The following is an 18,754-nucleotide window of genomic DNA, read 5'->3' as shown; positions in this document are numbered from 1 at the left end:
AACGTGATATTCAAACCCTACGATTCCACGAATGGGGAAGTTGTTTTGCACACTTTACACCCAGCCACGGGTATTTTATTATGTGTTATGTAGGAAAGGCGTTTTGTCCGTCTAGTTATAGCAGAAAGCATGCTGGAAAGGACATCAGAAAGGATATCAGTAAATGGGCGAGCCAGGATGCTAGGCCAACAGGGGTCTACGGCTAACAGTACCCACCAAAGCCCCGGAAGCCTGGTTTATCCGCTCCGCCGCTTACCTAGCAGGTAAACATCAAAGGGAAACCGATCCTGCGTCTGCCAGTAAATCAACGTGAGAAACTAATCATCGATAGCAAAACCTTCGATCAGCAAGTATCTAGAATTTCCATCAACACCAAATCTGTCGGCCCACACAGGGAGCTTGAGATGAAAAATTTTGCCTCTTGCGATTTAGTGCCGGGAAAGGCGTAATCCATGAACTGCCACTGGCGAGACCAAGAAAAACACGGTGCGGGTTTGTACAGAATGTCCCGAACAACCGAATCCTCACCCTAGTCAACTTGGAGACAATCGGACAGGTTATTAGGGCTATAAAAAAGGAGGGCAAGAAGTCGGAAGCCACCCTCAAGTTGTTTAAACGCAAAGGCGTGGACGAAGATTATGAAGATGGGTAAGTGATTCCCTGGATACATATATTCATGGAAATGAAAGAGTCTAGTTGTGTGCTACTATCGCTGAATTTTGCTCCAAGGGTCAAATCGAATTTCCGAGCGATTGGGTCTGCTTGTCTGGACAAGAACGGAAAGATGGATCTAAAGGAGCAATATAGAATCGAAAGAAACGGAACGAGGCTATAGAAAGCGTCGTGTATATGAAATTATCATATAATCATACCTATATAGGCAGTCGGGGGCAATGTGGGATGGAGGAATGAGCATATCCAAGTTTGGATGAGTGAAGAAAACATTCGACTGTAGACCCTCGCGCGCGAGTTCTTCAATCACTATTTCTCCTTCTTTCCAATCCTCCTCTGCTTTCTTTCTTCCTTCTCGTCCTCTCACTTCATCATCCATCCATCCATCCATCCATTGATTTGATCTGCTTTCCATCCAATCCATTAAGCATGATGAGATCGCGGTATCGCCTCTCGCCTTAGACATCATTGTGGGGGGATACACTGACATTTATAGCCGATCTCTTGCGCTTTCCCCCCCACCTAAGCCTTTGAACCTCCCAGCCCCCCCACACTGGGTCCGACGAGCACCCTCCAGGGGAGTGGGCCTCCCATCTCCAGGAACTTCGTTATGAGTGCGTACGGGATGGATGGGGCATCTCGCCTCCCTTCCTGCGTCTTCTCGCCAACCTCCCACCTCGCCGAGAGCCCATGCTGCGGAGCGGCATCCCCTGGGGTGCTTTGGACCTAAACGAAGAGATCGGCAAGCTTCCCGGACATGTGGAAGCGGCATACATGTTCATGGTCGGGCGTCGTGTTGAGTTGGCGTGTTCGTTGTGCCAACTGGGACAAGGGCCTTTCCCTTTCTGTGTAGTCGTCGACTACGAAGACGGTCAATCTGAGTGTTGTAATTGCCTCTGGGAATGCACCACCAACGGCTGTTGGCTCCTTGGGAAACGCGGTAAAATTTGCAATCCCTCCTGTTGAGTACTCTTCCTAGTCGACGACTCGTACGAGTCATTATCCCACACTACGACCTGGTTGAAATTTGGTTCCTTGCCAACTTCAAAGGCCTCTCAGATAAAGCCATTCACCACATTGTATTTGTTCTATTACAGGACCTAGGCCATAAAGTGCACAAATGTAACTGAACAAATTACCAAGATGCCATATTTCGGGGGTGGATGTTTGTGTGTTTTTTTATATTCAAAGACGGCCCCTCTTGCCCGAAATAAACAACAACCAACCGGTAGTAACGCTACATAATCGCTAACTCGATCTCAGCTACGGTCCGGCCGAGGGCATTCTATATTCTGAGAGACTCGGAATATATTTAGGTAGTATAATATTTTATCAAACAACAAACCAGCACTGGAGTGGGAAATATTATCCGAGGGAGTGCTGCTGGTTATCGGCCCGTTACCCCCCTTCCGTAACAAGTCTGTCAATGTAGATTGTGCCGATCTTTGTGAACTAGTAATCTTGGCGTTCTATTTCGTCTGAATACCGTAATATATTCACCAAAAAACTTCTAGATCGGTGTAAATGGTATATGCAATACACTAAGCTAGTGAAAGTTACCCTCTTCTTGGCGGAGCCACATTGACCGACTTCTTACGGAAGGGGGTAACGGGCCGATAACCTGGTGTGTTTTGTAAGCGCTGCTTTTCCAACCTTGTCATATAAATACGTCGTCTTGGTGCCACATTGTGTTTTTACCAATACTCACCTGGCGATATTGCGCAGCTGCACTGGTGGTTATATTCTCTTTCCTTATTTGATATCGAACTACCCAGCACAATGGGACAGACACTTGCCGACAAGAACCAAGAATATTGGAAGTGAGTCGTGATGGGGAGACTCCCATGAGAGACGTACGGCAAGCACCTTGGGAGAAATGCTGACAGCTGAATTCCTCTAGCAATGCTTCGCATCATGTTTTCAAAGACAAATGGATTCAAGATATGCAGAATCAGGTTTTAGAATTCCTGACGGGTAACGTCGACTGGATAGGCGTTCAGTTTCCTACAGGCGACAATGAGCGGCAGACGAAGTTGATGGATTATGCCTGCGGAAATGGCATTGTGTCTCGCGTGAGTTATTGACCTTGGTTGACGATTAGAACATATGATATCTACAGGAGAAAATACTGACCGTTGACATTCTGCAGTCCCTGCATCATCTTTTTCCAAATGCATTGGCATTGACCTATCAGCTGGCATGCTAGACGAATATCGTGCAACCGCAGCCGAACTAGGCCTCGACAACTCACGCATGTCGGCCGTTCAGGGTGATCTCTTGGCTCCCACGCTTACACCGACTACCCCTCCACTTAGCAAAGAAGAGCTGGATGGGTTCGATTTGGTAGCGATTTGTATGGCATTGCACCATGTCGAAGACATCGCTTTGGCCACCAAACGTCTCGCCGAAAGGCTGCGACCGGGTGGTGTGCTTCTGATCATCGACTGGGCGGCGCGTGATTTGTTGAATGAGCCTGAGCAGCAAGTCAGGGAGCAGACAACTCCGTCCTCTTCAGGGGTTCATCACGATCACCACCATCACCATATGCACGGTGTAATAGACCCAAAACACCCTGCAGCGCATACCATGTCCCACAACAGCTTTTCACGGGATCAGATACTCTCCCTCTTCGAACAAGCGGGCTGTGCAGAGTCTCAATTTATGTTGGCGGATCGACTATCGCCCGTTCCTGGCGCTCGGAGTGGGCAGATGCAACTGTTTTGGGCTCGTGCGACTAAGCTGTAACATGTCTCAGTTACAGTCTTCCTTTTCTCTTTCGTTCATTTATACTCAAGTTCATTCCTTCATGATCTTGTCTACTATGAATTAGTACACCGCAAGGAGGAATGACCCTCAGGATTGTGTGGCGGAAGAAGAAGAAGAAGAGGGATGGTGCCCAGCGGGAGTGAATTTCCAGATCCATTGTACTCCTCGAGTGATCGCGAGCGGCAGCCGACGGATGAGATGCGCAAAAGTGAGAGTGGGCATAAAGTGTACTGGTAGGTGTTACGGACAAGACCAGGGGCAGATAGAGTTCATTTCATTTGTGTTTTATGTTTCGAAGTATAGTGTACATATGTAATGATTATAACCCTGAGAAAATGTACTGAGGAAGTATCACTAGTTCTTCTCTGTGCATCGAGATAATCAATATGTTCTTCATCGGTGCCTGCTGCACTGGGCGGGAAGAGCTGCAAGAAGCTCCTTAGTCCGGGATCCCATCTCCTGGTACCACTGGGTGTGTATCTTATTTGATGGCCTTCTGCGTAGATCCGCAGCCTGTGTCTGCTGTTGCAGAATCTCTTGACTACAGTACTGAATGGTTTCAACGCATCGTCGCAAATCACGCCGCATCATTGCAGCCCGGAAGATCTCTTGTTCCTCTGGATCAAACTCGAGACATCCAAACTGGAAAAGCGGGGCCTCTGAACCCCCGCTGATGGCCGATCTGGGACTCGATCCACTACTCGGTGTCTCGCTCATCTCAGCCGGCTGCTGAAACAGACTGTTTTGCCAGAGCGGATTGTTCTCGTCGACCGCAGGGCGCTCGGTTGAGAGGATCACGATCTCATATAGCCCTACAACCAGATCCATGATAGTCGCCACCAAGAGCGGGCAACTATGGCACCGTCGAAATTCGTCGGTCTTGCTCACCTCCCGTACCTTGGCCATGGCGTGCCGGTTCAACTGCATCGCTTGATCGATTGGGGCCTGGGGGTTCTGTAGCTGCTCTTCCAAGCACTCTATGGTCTCCATCAGGGCGGAGGCATGCATATGAGACGACATAGCTGAGTTCTCGCGATAGCTAGGGGTGATTGGGGCTCTCGCGTCAGTTTGTTCCGCCAATCGGGACCGCACCGCATGCGCCTTCCGCTCCTGGATGGGGAATTCCAGAGTGCACTTATCGGACATGCCCTCGGAAGTGGAAATCCCAGGGATGTCTAGAGGCAAATCAGGGAACAAGTTCTCCGTTCCCAGCCAGATAGGATCGGTCGCGCCGGGAGAAACCAGCGGCAGATCCGCTGGGTAGTTGCTTAACAGGTTCTGCATATAACTATTGATCTCTGTGTCGGCAGCGACGGCGGTAAACTCCCCCATCGTGAAAATGGAACCATCCCCCATCGTAGTAGTCACTGCGGTAGGCTGATGCTCTGTCCTGGCCACACTGACTAGCGGTTGCTGGGAAGACCCGCTTTCTGGACCTGATTGAGGTAAAGTCGTGCTGTGCGGAACTCGGGATCCTTGCAGACGGGAAATCCGGTCATTCGCTTTCATGCGTCGCTTCTTTGGCGCACGGCCTACCATTGAAATATGGTATTCGCAGGAGAGTCCGTTCCGGCGACAGCGGTCACAGCCATACTTCTCGCCGCTGCAACGGACCTAAAGATGTTCATCACGGTCAGGGTTTTTCGATCGCTCCCATTGCAATTTGACCTACCTTGGCGGCGTAACACTCCGTACAGGCAGATCGTAGGCGCAAAGGTTGTCGAGTACCTAACATGGTAATGGCATTGGCTATACTATAACGGGGGTGAGAGCACTCCAAGGGACATATGTCAAATGGTCAACCGTTATTCTCATACAATCTGGCAATTTTATGGTAGATAGTGCGACAATCATATTGAAGAAAGAGAACTAAGGAGGAAAGAGTCCCAGCTCTGGAGGTGTCGAAGAGTCGGAGACATATTGATATCTCGGAGACTTCCAAATCAGGCTAACCCACATGTAGTTTAGCGTTGGGGTTTATAGTTTATATACTGGGAAGGTCATTGATTCCCCAACCCTTTCTACATATTCTTAGGTATTGTACTCTCCATTGTCAAATTATACCTAGGGGTGCATGGCTACAGAGAGGGTATCATAATGGTGTTTATCTATAAATAAGCAAGCACTACATTATATGTGGCTGACATATTCACATAGTGCTGGTCTTCTTCACAGTATATTCTACACTTTCCCATCGCCAACATAGATCGGTAACTCACTCAGGCTTGCTCTCCAACCTTTGACTGGCAATTTTCTGAGACAACTCCAACATAGACTTTGCTAGAATTTCCAAAATGGGGATAGTGCAATCCATGGATCTTGATATCCAGTTGCGCAGCTCCACGGCCACATGGGAGTCAACTCCATACTCGGAGACCGGATTAGAAGGATTGATATTTTCAACGGGGATAGAGAGGTGTGAGGCAATCTTTCTGCTGATAGTGTCGCATATTACAACGGTAGCTTGATCTACCGTTTTTACGGCGCCAAGTTCAGCCTTCAATCCTTCCATCGAGTCACCGAGTGCAGCAGATTTGCCAGGAACCTGGAACTTGTACCGGAAATGGGCAAACAAGGGCGCATCAAGGTTTGCAAGTGATTCCATTTCTTTCCATTGGCCGAGACCAGTTACAAGTTGTGCTTCACCGCTCGTCGACTGAGAGATTGCAACTTGTATGAGGGATAAAAGAGTTGGTGTGTCAGTGCCTTGGAATCCTTGTCGTTCCATTTTAGCCGCTAGATCACTGTTTTCGGCTAAATAACCAACGTCTGTGATCGTCCCGAGATCCAAAGATACTGCTGGAAGACCCAGGCTTCTTCGATAAGTGGCGAACGCGTCCATGAACGTGCAGCCAGCAGCATAAGCAGCCTGTGTAGCATTCCCAATAACACCGCTGATAGAAGATAACATCAGGAAGAAGTCAAGATTCGGGGGGGAGATGTCGGTGCAAATTCCAGGTGCCATAATGCTTCGGTCCTATAACATCCCGATACTCGTCCAACCTCATGTTTTCAATATGAACGTCTTTGAGTATCATGGTCGCCTGGATCAGGCCCCGTATTGGAGGCGCACAATGAGAGAGATCATGAAGCATTCGTTGGACCCCGGTCTCGTCGGAGATGTCACAAGCTCGGGTAGTCACTTGGATACCATTTTCCGTCAGATTCTTCACTGTCACCTGAGACTGATATTTTGAAAGGCCACTTCGATTGACGAATATAAGGTTCTTAGCTCCGTTTCGTGCCATCCACAACGCAACCTCCCTCCCAATTCCACCAAGCCCACCAACTAGCATATATGATGCATCTGCGCGGAACAATGGCTGTGTGGACTTAGGGAGGGTGGCCTGGATCTCATTAGCGGAATGCAAGGGGACATCCTCTGGGGTATGGGTAGGCTGTACCTTCACACGATCATTCTCTTCTACGTGAACCACAACATGCTGTCGGCTTTGGGTCGCTGTTACTGCCTCTTGAATATGTGAAATATGATATGCATCGGTAGATGCAGGACCTTTGAGTCGCCCGTCGCCGAACAAGTGAAAGACCTTCGGCCATATGTGGTTGGCAAGGTCTGTCCTCTCCTTTTGCAGCTCAAATATATTGACAGTAGACAGGGACATGTTCTGTGGGCATGATAGCTGTCGAGTCTTCAGGTTGTTTGTTCGAAGTTGAATATATCGACCAAATGGCGCAGTGCAGTTCTGTACAATTTTGTCCTCTGGGGTATCGAATGTAACTATTACGTTTGCCTTCTTGCCATCGGTCAACCGTAACACACCCTTGAGTACATCATTCTTCCCGCTGATGAAGACTTGCTCCTCGGGTATCCCGAACCTCGAGCTCAGCAAGTCCCTTTCGTCGGGGCTCTGCACTGTCGCAAATATCCGAGCGTCTTTCAGCAGGTACACTTCCAGAAGTGCTTGGCCGAAATGACTTCCGGCGTCATGGATGAGAACGGCATCATTGGACTCAACCATTGACAAATAGTTCACAACATAATAGGCAATAGTATACGCCAGAGGCAAAGCCGACGCTACCTGGAATGACATTTCGTCATCGATCCTCTGGAAAGTTGATGCCAAATCGCGATAAAAGCTTCTGGCAGTGCCAGCTCCGAGACACGCAACCCGGTCGCCCACAGTGATGCCGTGGACCCCAGCACCGACCTTGGATACAATGCCACTACACTCCAGTCCGAGAGTGTCGTCTGTTTCCCAATCAAGGTGCTCTGGCTCAACATCCCATTTACTCAAGCCAAATGAGTGTACTTGAATTCCGACGTAGCCAACAGGGAGTTCTGCCATCTGTGAATCACCGACAAAACCGGGATCTTTAACCTTCCTGGAAAGTCGGAGAGGCTGCTGAGGTTGATGGAAAGGCTGCTCGGATACAGCCTCAAGATCATCAATGCTGTTCATGGTGTTATTTGCCTTCGAATTCTCTAGTACTCGTGGAACCAGGATCAGTCCATTTCTCTCCGCATATTCCGTGTCTTTGTCTGAATTTTCACTGAGGAATCGGGCAACCAGAACTTTTGCGATCATTTCGGCGACTTGCAATTCTGAGAGAGGATTTTGAGCATCCAGATCAAGGGTGACGATCGGGTCAACACCTGATTCGGCACGTGCTGTTCTTGCAAATCCAACAGCCAAGGCCGCGTTTGGGTTCACAGACTCAATTGTCCCTCCTTTTGTGATCCAGAGAACCCCCTACTCTGTGTAAACATTGCTTTTATCTTGCTGAATATGGTTTCACTGGGAGCGACCAGCAGGGAAGAGTTTGAGGTGTCAAGGACCAAACAAATATGATCCTTGAAATCCACATTATCAACGTCTGTGACATTCACCTCACATGAGATCTTCTCGAGCTTAGTTACTAGGTGTCTCACAGTTTCGCTTTTTTCCTCGGAAATGATGGAAACTTTTCTAGGGGACTTGTGGTATTTTCGCTTCTTGGCCACGATGAACTGATGGCTCTTCTCAGAGTCTTCCTCTGTAAATGCATCAACCTCGGTGAAATGAGCATCTTGCAGGATCTCGTCCCATTGACTCTCGGTCCAAGCACCCTGGCCCAAACAGAATTCGTCTGCAGACAAGCAGTGCAATGCACTGAACAAGAGACTTTTCAGCACATCCTTCTTTGGGTCGGAGGAATTGACTGCAATCAAATAGCCTGATGGCCTTAAAAGATCATGGAGTTTGCTAAGAGCACTTTGTTCACAGCGTGCAGTACACAATCCATGGGGGAGTATTATAATGTCAAAAGAATTCTTTTCAAACCCTTGTTTAGGGAATTCTTTGCCAAGATCCATGGGCTTGCATTCAACCAACTCTGACCACGCCTCCAGCCGCTTCGAGGTATGTTCAAGCACAGAGGCACTTTCATGGGCAAATGTATATTTTCCGCAATGAGGTCTCTCGTTACGCGTCACGAGATAGTTCAGGAATATTTCTGCTATCTGGCCTGTGCCAACGCCAAATTCAAGGATTGATATATCTGGTTTGACGTGGCCAATCAAATTGACATATTTTGCAGCTGCTTGGTACGAGTCATCCGCTGAGAATATATCCCAAAACTCATCCATAAGGCGGTCGTCTTCAATGACCGTAGAAAAATCAACTTTGTTTCGAATAATAGACACGAGGTTTTGGCCAATGGCCGGCAGGAGCTTTCCCATCGGGATGGAATGGATATTTTCCAAGTGAGATGATACTATTGAGATTTTGTCATCATGTCTTTCGAGCACATCTTGGAGATAACACCTGAATCTGCGGTGAGAAGGGTCGAGTTCTATTGCTTCTGTTGTACTGACTTCCTCCAGCGCAGCTCTGATAAAGCCGGCAGCACTCTCTTCGTATTCTATTTGAGGTGCGGGCTCTCGGGCAGCACAGTCGTTGGCAAATAGAAATGACAGATTATTGCCGGAAAGAAAGCTTGGATCGTGTTTCCAGTCAATCTGATAAATCAAGCGGCTGTCCTTTTTGTTCGATGCCGGTTCATTGCGCTCTAGCCGCGCACACCGTAGACCACGAAGTGAAATAGTTGGCTCGGTTTCAAATTGGCTCTCGTTACAACTCACTGCGACTATGCATGCTGTTACGTCCTTGTTTGGCATCGGGCGCACATGAGTACAGATGCTCATGAGCTCTCCTGCCGAACAACTGAGACTGGACGATACAATCATCTCTTCAATGAAGACAGGGACGGCAGGTCCTTCCTCAATTCCCATACCTGGTGGTAAAGCCGCGAAAATTGTGTGAAACATGCTATCCAGGGTGCATGGATGAACCAAAAGCTCGTGCTGGAATGATGCAGGCAACACGGATACTGTATCTGGTACAGTGACTTCTGCAAAGCACGTCCCGTCTAGGGTCACACGTGCTTTCATCACATTCGTAAAGGATGGCCCGTATTCCAGACCGGAATTTCGAAGCTTGTCATAGAATTCACGGACGTCAATCACCGATACTCCATGAACTTCAGTCCCCAATGGAACCGTTGCATAACCCTCGGTTTCCTCGACTCCATCGCCTGAAACATTAATGCTTTTCTGTGTGCCGACAAAGCCAGTGCAATGTTCAATCCACCTATTCTCCTCTGTGATGGAATATATATGGAAATTGTACAAATTTTCTTGGTCTTGTGTCGACTTCTGAAGAGATACCATGACCTCGACGGGGGAGGTTTCATTGAGTACCAGGGCTGATTGTATCACCACATCTCGCAGGATGTATCTAGCAATCTTTTCTTCGTCTTTGTTCAATTGAATTGATGCTTCGATAGCCATGGCCAGATACCCTGCGGCAGGGAAAACAATGTTCCCTTGGATCTTGTGATCGAGAAGCCAAGGCAGCTCTGATGTTCGAAGATAATTTCGCCAGCGAGGCTCGAATGGACATGCCATGTTGTCTGGTGCACCAAGTAAATCCATCCGCGGCGTCCTTCGGTTCCGATACATCTTGCTCAGCCGTGGCTCTGCCCAATATGACCTAGTGTGATTCCAGGCATACGTTGGAAGATTAACCAGTAGCTGAGGCGCACTACCTTCCTTGATCCCCATAGGGCGGTTGATTGCACTAAAAGAAATAGGGTAGTTCAGCGATGCTAGTGTGGCGGCTGCACCAAGGGCTGTAGTGACCGCGTTGACCTTACGCGTCAGAATGCTAATATAAGTTATATCGGCAGCATTTAGTTTTGCATCGACCTGTAGAACTTGCTTGATCGGCCCAGAAAGTGCCGCGTGCGGACCAATCTCGATGAGACAGTCCACGGAAGGCTTTTGGGCTGCTCCGGCCCTTCTTATTCTGGGAGCCCCTGTACTCCCAGCACGCTGGGCATTTGTCTCAAAGCACAAGGTCCTTAGCGAATTTGCAAATTTCACTTGCCCGACCAAATTTGACACCCAGTACTGAGCATTCAATTCTTCCAAAGGAACCCTCGTTCCAGTGACCGAAGAAAAGAACGACGCCGACCTTTCTTTCTTGTCGTCTGCTATCTGACCCAGTCCTCGGGGCTGGATATGTTCTAAAAAGCCGTGATACCTCTCGGCAACCTGTTCTATATGAGGAGAGTGGTAAGCGATGCCCACTTCAAGGCGTCGACTGAAGACCTGTTTTTCTTTCAATGTTTGGGCGAGTGTATCAATCGCAAGTGCATCACCTGATATCGTCACACTCGATGGACTGTTGACGCACGCTACCACCAGTTGTCTAGGCTGGAATTCATCCAGGTAGGGCTTGACCTCTTCGGCAGACATTCCAACTGCCATCATGGAACCTCTGTTTAATTGCTCATGCAGAAGCTGACTTGCCACAACACCTCGGTAGTGTGCCACTGACATTGCATCATTCATGCTGAGTGCACCAGTAGCATATGCAGCGGCAATCTCCCCACTAGAATGACCCGTTACCGAGTCTGGATGTATACCCCACGATTTTAGCAAGTCGACTAACGCAATCTGTAATGCCGTGCACACTGTCTGGCTGAAACTTGGGTGGTTCAAATCGGATTTCTCGGGACACTTCGTGATCTCCTCTGTTTCCACCTTGTCAATACACGGAACCTTTGAAAGCATTGTGTCTGTGTACCTTCCACTGTAAAAGAAGCTCCAATATCATTCAGAAATCTGTCGATTCCCAAAATTGATGTTTTGAAGACAGGATAGGTCTGAAGCAGCTCTCTCCCCATCCCGGCCCACTGTGCGCCTTGCCCAGTAAAGACAAACCCAAGGGTTGGTTTACTGATGGCGCTCCTAGCTTTGAGGTTCTGAGTGAGCGAGGCCGCCAGCCCCGCCAACGTGTCTCCGACAATGGCTGCCTTCCATGGAAAGACAGAGCGCCGTTCGTTGACCGTGTATGCAAGATCATCCAGGAATTTCTCATGGTCAACTGCATCTGCCTTATCGACGAGGTGATTGCCTAGAACTTGTATTTGTTGTAGACAGGTTCTTTTATCGAATCCAGAAAGCATCAATAGGCGGGGAAAACCAAGCGGTGGACTAGGGACTAGCTCATCATGGCATTTGGCTGTGGTCAACGGAGCTCTAGCATCTCTCCCAAGTCTCCAGCTAGAGAGGCAGCCTTGAGTATCTTCGACAATGACATGTGCATTGCTTCCACCGTATCCGAAACTGTTTACAGAAACGCGACGAGGTCTAGTGGTATTCCAAGTCTCGGGGTGCAATTGAACCTACTAACGTTAGTCGCCAATTTTCAACTTGTCTGAGTATCCAAACCTTTAGTTCCCAATCATCAAGTGGGATGCGCGGGTTAATCTTTTCAAAATTCCTGTTTGGCAAGAACATGCGATTTTCCAACATCAGCACTGCCTTGATCACACCTGCTACTCCGCTTGCCCCTTCCAAGTGGCCGACGTTGGTTTTGATGGAGCCAATCCGCACAGGATTGCCAGGCGGACGACCAGATCCAAAGACACGAGCAATTGCCCCTGCCTCAACTGGGTCTCCAGCTAGGGTGCCTGTCCCGTGAGCCTCCACAAAATCTGTTTCGGAGGGATCCAGACCAGCCCGTGTATAGACGCTCCGAATCAAGGTTTCTTGGGCTGCCCCATTTGGTAGTGTTATCCCTGCGGTGCGCCCGTCTTGATTGGAACCGGTTCCTCGTATTACGGCCCTGATGTTGTCCCGGTCGTGCAACGCCTTGGCTAGGGGTTTAAGGATAAGACAGCCAGCTGCCTCGCCTCGGGCGTATCCATTAGCCTTTTCATCAAAGGTATGACATCTTCCATCTGAGGAGAGAAATCTAACACCAAATCAGTCTGATATTTCCGGTCATGGGTAATGTCTGACATACTTCATCATGCTCATGGTTGACATAAACTCATGACTCAAGATTAAATTCACTCCCGCTGCAATCGCTGTCGATGAGTCCCCTGTTTGGAGACTTTGGCATGCCAAATGAAGTGCAACAAGGCTTCCTGAACAAGCTGTATCTACCGTCACACTGGGCCCTTTCAAATCGAAAAAATAAGATAACCTGTTTGCTGTCATTGCACGTGATTGCCCGGCATTGGTGCACTGATACATGGGTACACACTCAGGATCCCGCAGGAGGAGATCTGTATAATCTGCTGAGAAGGACCCGACAAAACAGGATGTCTTTGTGCCCATGATTTTGGCCAGAGGAATGCCAGCTGTTTATCATTAGCCTTGAGAACATAATTTGGAGCAATTACCTACCATTCTCAAGACCTTCATATGCTACCTCCAAGAGCAATCTCTGCTGGGGGTCCATAGCCTGATGTTGACGGTTAGTTGAGCTCAACAACTTTTGAACATGTACTCACCGCTGCCTCGTCGCTCGTCATGTTAAAAAATGGCGCGTCGAACACTGATATATCTTCTTCCAGAAAGTGGCCACCTTCCACATTGATCTACTCCCACATTATTGATTATTCTGACTCGTTCCACATGTCACTTACCGTCCCGTGACGAGCATGATCTGGATGATAGAATGCTGCACTGTTCCACCTCTTAGCTGGAATTGGGCTCCATGCCTCTCTACCCGTGAGGATCATTTCCCATAGCTTCTCGACATTTTTGGCATCCCCTGGTCCTCGAAAGCCGATCCCCACAATTGCTATCGGTGCACAGGAATCTGTAGTCATGTTTTCCAGCTCATCTTCCGAAATGGTCGCTTTTAGAGGATCGATCCTAATCTGTGGTGACATTGTTCCTTTCGGTTTGCTAGACGTCGGGCAATAACCATATATCTCATGTCAGGAAAAGCGAGGGGGTTGGCTTTTCTTAGACCAGGGCTATGGGCTTTCTTGTATCAAAGTGATCAGTCTACTTGATTCTCTGGCGCCATTCATTCTCGGTGACAGTCTACATCGGGATATGTGGGAAGGTTTCATCTCAAGTCGCAGCAATGCGAGTATCCGGGTGCAACCCTCAACGGCGAAACAAAACTCAAAAGCCCATGAACGTCTCGATCTGAAACAAACTTTTTGCCTTCGAAGGATCTGCAATATGCCGTTACAACATCTTACACGTTATGTTCCACAACCGCGACCATACTACTCCCCTCTTTCAACAGACTTTTCCTCGCTCAACATTTGCTCCCCATCCCCTATCCCCCTGTCGCACAGCCGAAGTGAAGAACCCTTAGTTCAGTATCCGGTCTCACAAGATTTGACTGGAGAGTTTTCGAATTGCACTGGCAATTATGGCGACATTCTTTCCATCACTGGGGACATCATGACCCTTTCCATGTACGGCAAATGTCGAATACCTCGCGGCACAGAGCCGATACAGAGTCATTGAGTATTCAAAGAGTGGGTCTTTAGCGCCAGCAATATGCACGCAGGGGATGGATATAAACCCTTCTAATCCTTCGTCTACAACAGGACGCTTCCCAGGTTCCATGCGAAAGGGTGGGAGGGAATTGATGAAGATTGCGCATCGAAATAGCGCAGGCTCGTTTGGATTCATCTTGGCATGGTGGATCATGAATCCAGCAGCCAATGTGCCGCCATGGGAAAAGCCGAGAACCCCGTCGAACGGACCTTCCAAGGCAATTGTTTCACTGAGTTGCTCGTACGCCTCCAAGATATCGGACTCATCGCTGTCCTCGTGGGAAAAGGTGCGTGGGAAACGATAGTAGCTGTAGTACGGACCATCATAGTAACCGGCGATTCCAGGCCCGGGAGCTGAATCGACGTCACCTTCAAGAAAGGAGAAGGTCGCGGTGTTGTCGCGTTGGAGCTCATGCATAAGCCCACCTATTTGATTAGAGTTTTGTGCTTCGTCACTTAAAGCAGGAGATTGCATACTCAATTGCGACTGTAGAATCTATTGGGAAATGAGGACACCGTCAACCACCCCCCCCACTATCAGCACATTTCGTACATATGTAGCTCACCTTCTGATTCGTCCCCCAGCCATGGAGACACAACAATCTTAGCGGCATTCTGTTTGGGTAGCGCTAGATAGACTAAGCAGAGCAAAAGTCGCCGTTGTCATCAAGGATCACTGCAACTTGCCATGGGGAGGGCCATGTCTGCCTGCGACTTTTTATATTTTCCTTTGTGGCAAACAACAATCCACGGTGGAAAAAGGATTCAACTCGCTCGGCTTCATTTCATCGATATGCATGAACGACCAGGGACCTTGAAACTCGCCGCAAGGAGACAGATCCACTTCGGCTTAAACTTGGCGAGGATATCAGTTGCACAGACACGTCGATCCGAGTCGACATACTCCACGTAGTCCACGTAGTCCACGAAGCGTTGTACTCACTCCAATTATAACCCTCTGACGAAATCCATGGCGGTTGTACATTCACCATTGATATTGTCAGGCTGTTAAACGTGTGTGCCAATCCAGGTCCTATTGGCGTCTTGGCAGCAAAGGATTGGCCTACATGGTTTTTATTATGGCGTGACAAGCAACGGAGTAAGCAATTCCCGGGCGAAGTAAGCTGTTGGGATGTGTATAGCCAAATCCCAAGATGCGTACACCCAATACCTTAACTGCCCCAGTTAGGCTTAGTTGCCGATCAATGATTCTTGAATGTCGGCGTTGCTTGGTATGAAGATAACCTTCGAGGATATTGACCAACATCCATGCAACATTCATTATACCTCCACACGCAATATATCACTCGAATATCCATACTCTTCGTATCCCCCGTGCTGCACTTTCACGGCGCCCCGTCAACCAAACTCTCCAAACTCCCCGGATGAGGAAGAAACTACAATGACTTTCTCCATGAAAATAGGTTCCCGAGGCCGTGTGGCTTGTCCGATAGCTCGAGCTAGTTGATCCTCATAAACTCCTATTCTGACTGCACCCTTCCTCAAGGAACTGTAGGCAACAGTCAAACGATCAACCAACACCATCCCACTTCCGGTTTCTCCTCGTCTATGACATCGACCATGACATCTTCATTAGACTCGAACAGAAGAAGATATCTTCCGAGGTGATAAGGCGATAATTACCTCTCAGGATACCCAGCCAACCTTACTCTCGCCAACAGTTCAACAGCGAGTTGTTTGCAAACAACCTTCTCGCAATAGGAAGCTCTTTGGATTTTGGGCGTCAGACAAAACTGCTGAGATAAGGTAGTACATTTAGAGGGTGAAATATTGGACATAGCCTAGACCCTTCCATCTAGTCTACTAACTGATTCCTTGCTGAAAGTCATAATCATGGCGACAGCTCAGCCAGTATACTCGCCAAAAGAAGCATATCGCCACACGACTTTGGGAGGATTGAACATTGATTCCCCACAGACGATGAGGATGGTTGGCAATGGTATCGCCACGGCTTGATTTAGGACCTCGGCCCTCAACTCTCTCCCTGAATCGTGATACGTGATTTACATCTTTACAATCATAAGTTTTTCAAGTTGTATCATATTTTTCTTTTCTTTTCCCAAGCAGACCTCGGGACGAGGCCTTGTTTGGAGGGTACTATTATACCTTGGAGGGTCATGTGACCTCCATCTCCTCAGCTTCGGCCTCAATGTCATATCATGTTTTGTAGTGAGATGCCTACGGACCTTCACAGGAAATTCAAACCGACTCTCACAGCCATGTTGTGGGCAGAGAATTGTCTTATTCTCTTGCTGTTGTTTGGCTAGGCGAAGAGGTACCAGCTCTTGTACCTCTGCTTTGCTTTTTTATGGACTTCCAGGAGATGCTCTCGCAGGCTAGTCCAAGAAGAGAATGAACAACCGCACTCCGCTAAGGGACATTTCGGTTGGTCAAAGCCAGCGAGATCGTGGTATTTGACGTCTGGGACAAGACATTCCACCTCTTCCTTATTGAGTCCATAGACCCCTTTCGTAGGTGAGCAACGAGCGTCTTGGTATTAGGTATATGTACGGGCGACTAAATATGCGACCCGACACATAACTGATGGAGGTTTCTGCGATGAATCGTTTGGAGAAACAATGCGTATGGGTTCGTAGGGAACGGAGTGGACAGGTAGGAGAGAGACAGATCCACACATAAATAGTAGATAGTGTGGGAATAAATACGGCGTCTTTTCCGCTAGACCATAACAAAAACCTCGGTTCCTGTTTAGGGCCTAGGGAGGCCATATCCCAGTCTGACAGATAGCTTCTCTCTCTCCCCTTCTCTGGGTCTGTATGTAATGAACTAGGCGGTGAGGTAATAACCAATGAGAGAGTTATGTGTCGGATGGCTTATTTAGTCGCCCGTACTCTCAAAGTGATATCCTTGGAATTCTTTACCAAAATTACACAACAACCAAACGAGGGATCTGATATAAAGAAGTACATTTTACTAGACATAGTTAGTTAACTAGTTATCATACGAAAGGTACATGTGCAAATAGGAGGATCTGTAATTTTGGTAATTTAAATGTGGGCGGTTTACTTTTCTGCCGGGCAAAAGGCAAAAACACCCCCACAGTACCTCCCGTTGACATGTTGACATCGTACGGATTGGAATATTCTACAACATAGGGCTGGAGATCATTCTTCACATCTCACTCTGAAAACTAGAACATTATATGGCATCACTCTGAACTCTCAGTTCTTGTTCTTTTTTCCTATTCTTTTTTCTTTTCGCTCTCGTCCAACTATCTTTGCCTCCTTTCGGCAGTGGCAACCCTTATCAGGATCCATTGTGGCTCTGACCAATGGTAAACCTGTGAATTGATGGCTGAATTTCGAGTACGAACACACCTATAACCAGTTTCACCACCATATTCCCCACCAAGGCTGTCTCTTTGCACCTGGACTCTCCTCATGGGTGGGATACCCTGCCACGACGACTACTTCACAATTATAGCTCTATCGCTGACAGGGATGCCCACTCTACCAAATAGCAGTTAAGCTTCGACGGCCTCTAGATTTGCTTTTTTTTTTTTTTGCACTTGGACCGGGCCTGGTTAATTGGTGGACAGCAGCCCGTGGGCAGCCCGGACCACATTCTTTGTACCTCATCCCTTAGGCTTCGTGGCGTCCATGCGCGGCATACCTCAACATGAGAGTTTCCAAGGTTTGTGAATGGACTGTGTCCAATCTGCAGCGGTCAGACCTCGGCAATCGTCCAATAAGAGAGAAACAAGAGTTGAAAACAGGGGTGCGACTGCATATATGTTGGACAAGATAGCATGTGTGATAGATGACGGTCTCGACCCCTAAATTCAATGGAATATCATGTGCAACTGCACAGATTTACGTCCATTTTCCAAGGTTGGGACTCCACCGGGTGGCGTCCATGAGCTCTCGGCGATTCGTAATGTTCTGCGTTGAATCCCGAGGATCCTTTAGTGGGTCCCTGCTTCTATCTATAAGTTTGTTGTCTGTTCACCAACCCTTTTCTTCTTTTGTTTTGATATCACAGTGGGATAATGGCATCAGATTTGCAAGGGGATTCTCATCTTTCCACTTCACTCCACCTTAGGAGGTGGCTGCGAAATCACAAATGGCCCAAGGCGTGGGTCAGGATCGACGTTTTGGGCAGACCAAACGCGGCCTAAGGGGTTATTTTGTGAGCCAGAGATAAGGGAGGTGAAAATAAGATGAATAAAAATACAGCATTTATAAACTATATGCACTATATCTAGTCGGTATAAGAACTTAGAAGCACAAACCACCTTATAGCGGATGGCTCGGTGCCAATATCACTGGACAGAATAAGATCGCCACATTAATGACCCACACCACCTCACTGATGCCGATTTGCAGGTAGTACGTACACTAGAAACTCTAGAATGAATTTCTAGTCGAATGATAAAAGGGGATATGTGAGTGTGCATGTATGTATGTATCCATGGATGTTCCATCGGAGGTTAATAGGTAATAGTGTTGAGCAATCT

The 18,754-nt window shown here is 48.1% G+C and overlaps 4 protein-coding genes across 4 annotated transcripts; 1 reads left to right on the top strand and 3 right to left on the bottom strand.

Moving 5' to 3' along the window:
- Positions 1–2,451: 2,451 nt before the first annotated feature.
- On the top strand, positions 2,452–3,417 carry N7516_010902 (class I SAM-dependent methyltransferase; the record flags this gene model as incomplete). Its single annotated transcript, XM_057223620.1, has 3 exons — positions 2,452–2,492; positions 2,573–2,748; positions 2,822–3,417. 3 exons carry the CDS (start codon positions 2,452–2,454, stop codon positions 3,415–3,417), a joined length of 813 nt encoding a protein of 270 aa, XP_057068760.1.
- A 414-nt stretch (positions 3,418–3,831) lies between these two features.
- Positions 3,832–4,977, bottom strand: N7516_010901 (uncharacterized protein; the record flags this gene model as incomplete). The annotated part of the gene is made up of 1 exon (XM_057223619.1): positions 3,832–4,977. The coding sequence occupies one exon, from the start codon at positions 4,975–4,977 to the stop codon at positions 3,832–3,834; it is 1,146 nt and encodes a 381-aa protein (XP_057068759.1).
- Positions 4,978–5,653: 676 nt separating this feature from the next.
- On the bottom strand, positions 5,654–13,629 carry N7516_010900 (putative polyketide synthase; the record flags this gene model as incomplete). The annotated part of the gene is made up of 9 exons (XM_057223618.1): positions 5,654–6,415; positions 6,462–8,150; positions 8,207–11,475; positions 11,529–12,129; positions 12,176–12,701; positions 12,753–13,092; positions 13,139–13,196; positions 13,246–13,332; positions 13,381–13,629. The coding sequence occupies 9 exons, from the start codon at positions 13,627–13,629 to the stop codon at positions 5,654–5,656; spliced, it is 7,581 nt and encodes a 2,526-aa protein (XP_057068758.1).
- A 454-nt stretch (positions 13,630–14,083) lies between these two features.
- On the bottom strand, positions 14,084–14,870 carry N7516_010899 (putative DUF341 family oxidoreductase; the record flags this gene model as incomplete). The annotated part of the gene is made up of 3 exons (XM_057223617.1): positions 14,084–14,682; positions 14,734–14,752; positions 14,823–14,870. The coding sequence occupies 3 exons, from the start codon at positions 14,868–14,870 to the stop codon at positions 14,084–14,086; spliced, it is 666 nt and encodes a 221-aa protein (XP_057068757.1).
- Between the last annotated feature and the right edge of the window lie 3,884 nt (positions 14,871–18,754).

This window comes from Penicillium verrucosum (assembly GCF_028828655.1).
Source record: "Penicillium verrucosum strain IBT 35672 chromosome Unknown utg000005l_segment0_segment0, whole genome shotgun sequence".
In the NCBI taxonomy this organism is placed as follows: Eukaryota; Fungi; Ascomycota; class Eurotiomycetes; order Eurotiales; family Aspergillaceae; genus Penicillium; species Penicillium verrucosum.
This window is presented reverse-complemented; position numbering and strand designations above follow the sequence as displayed.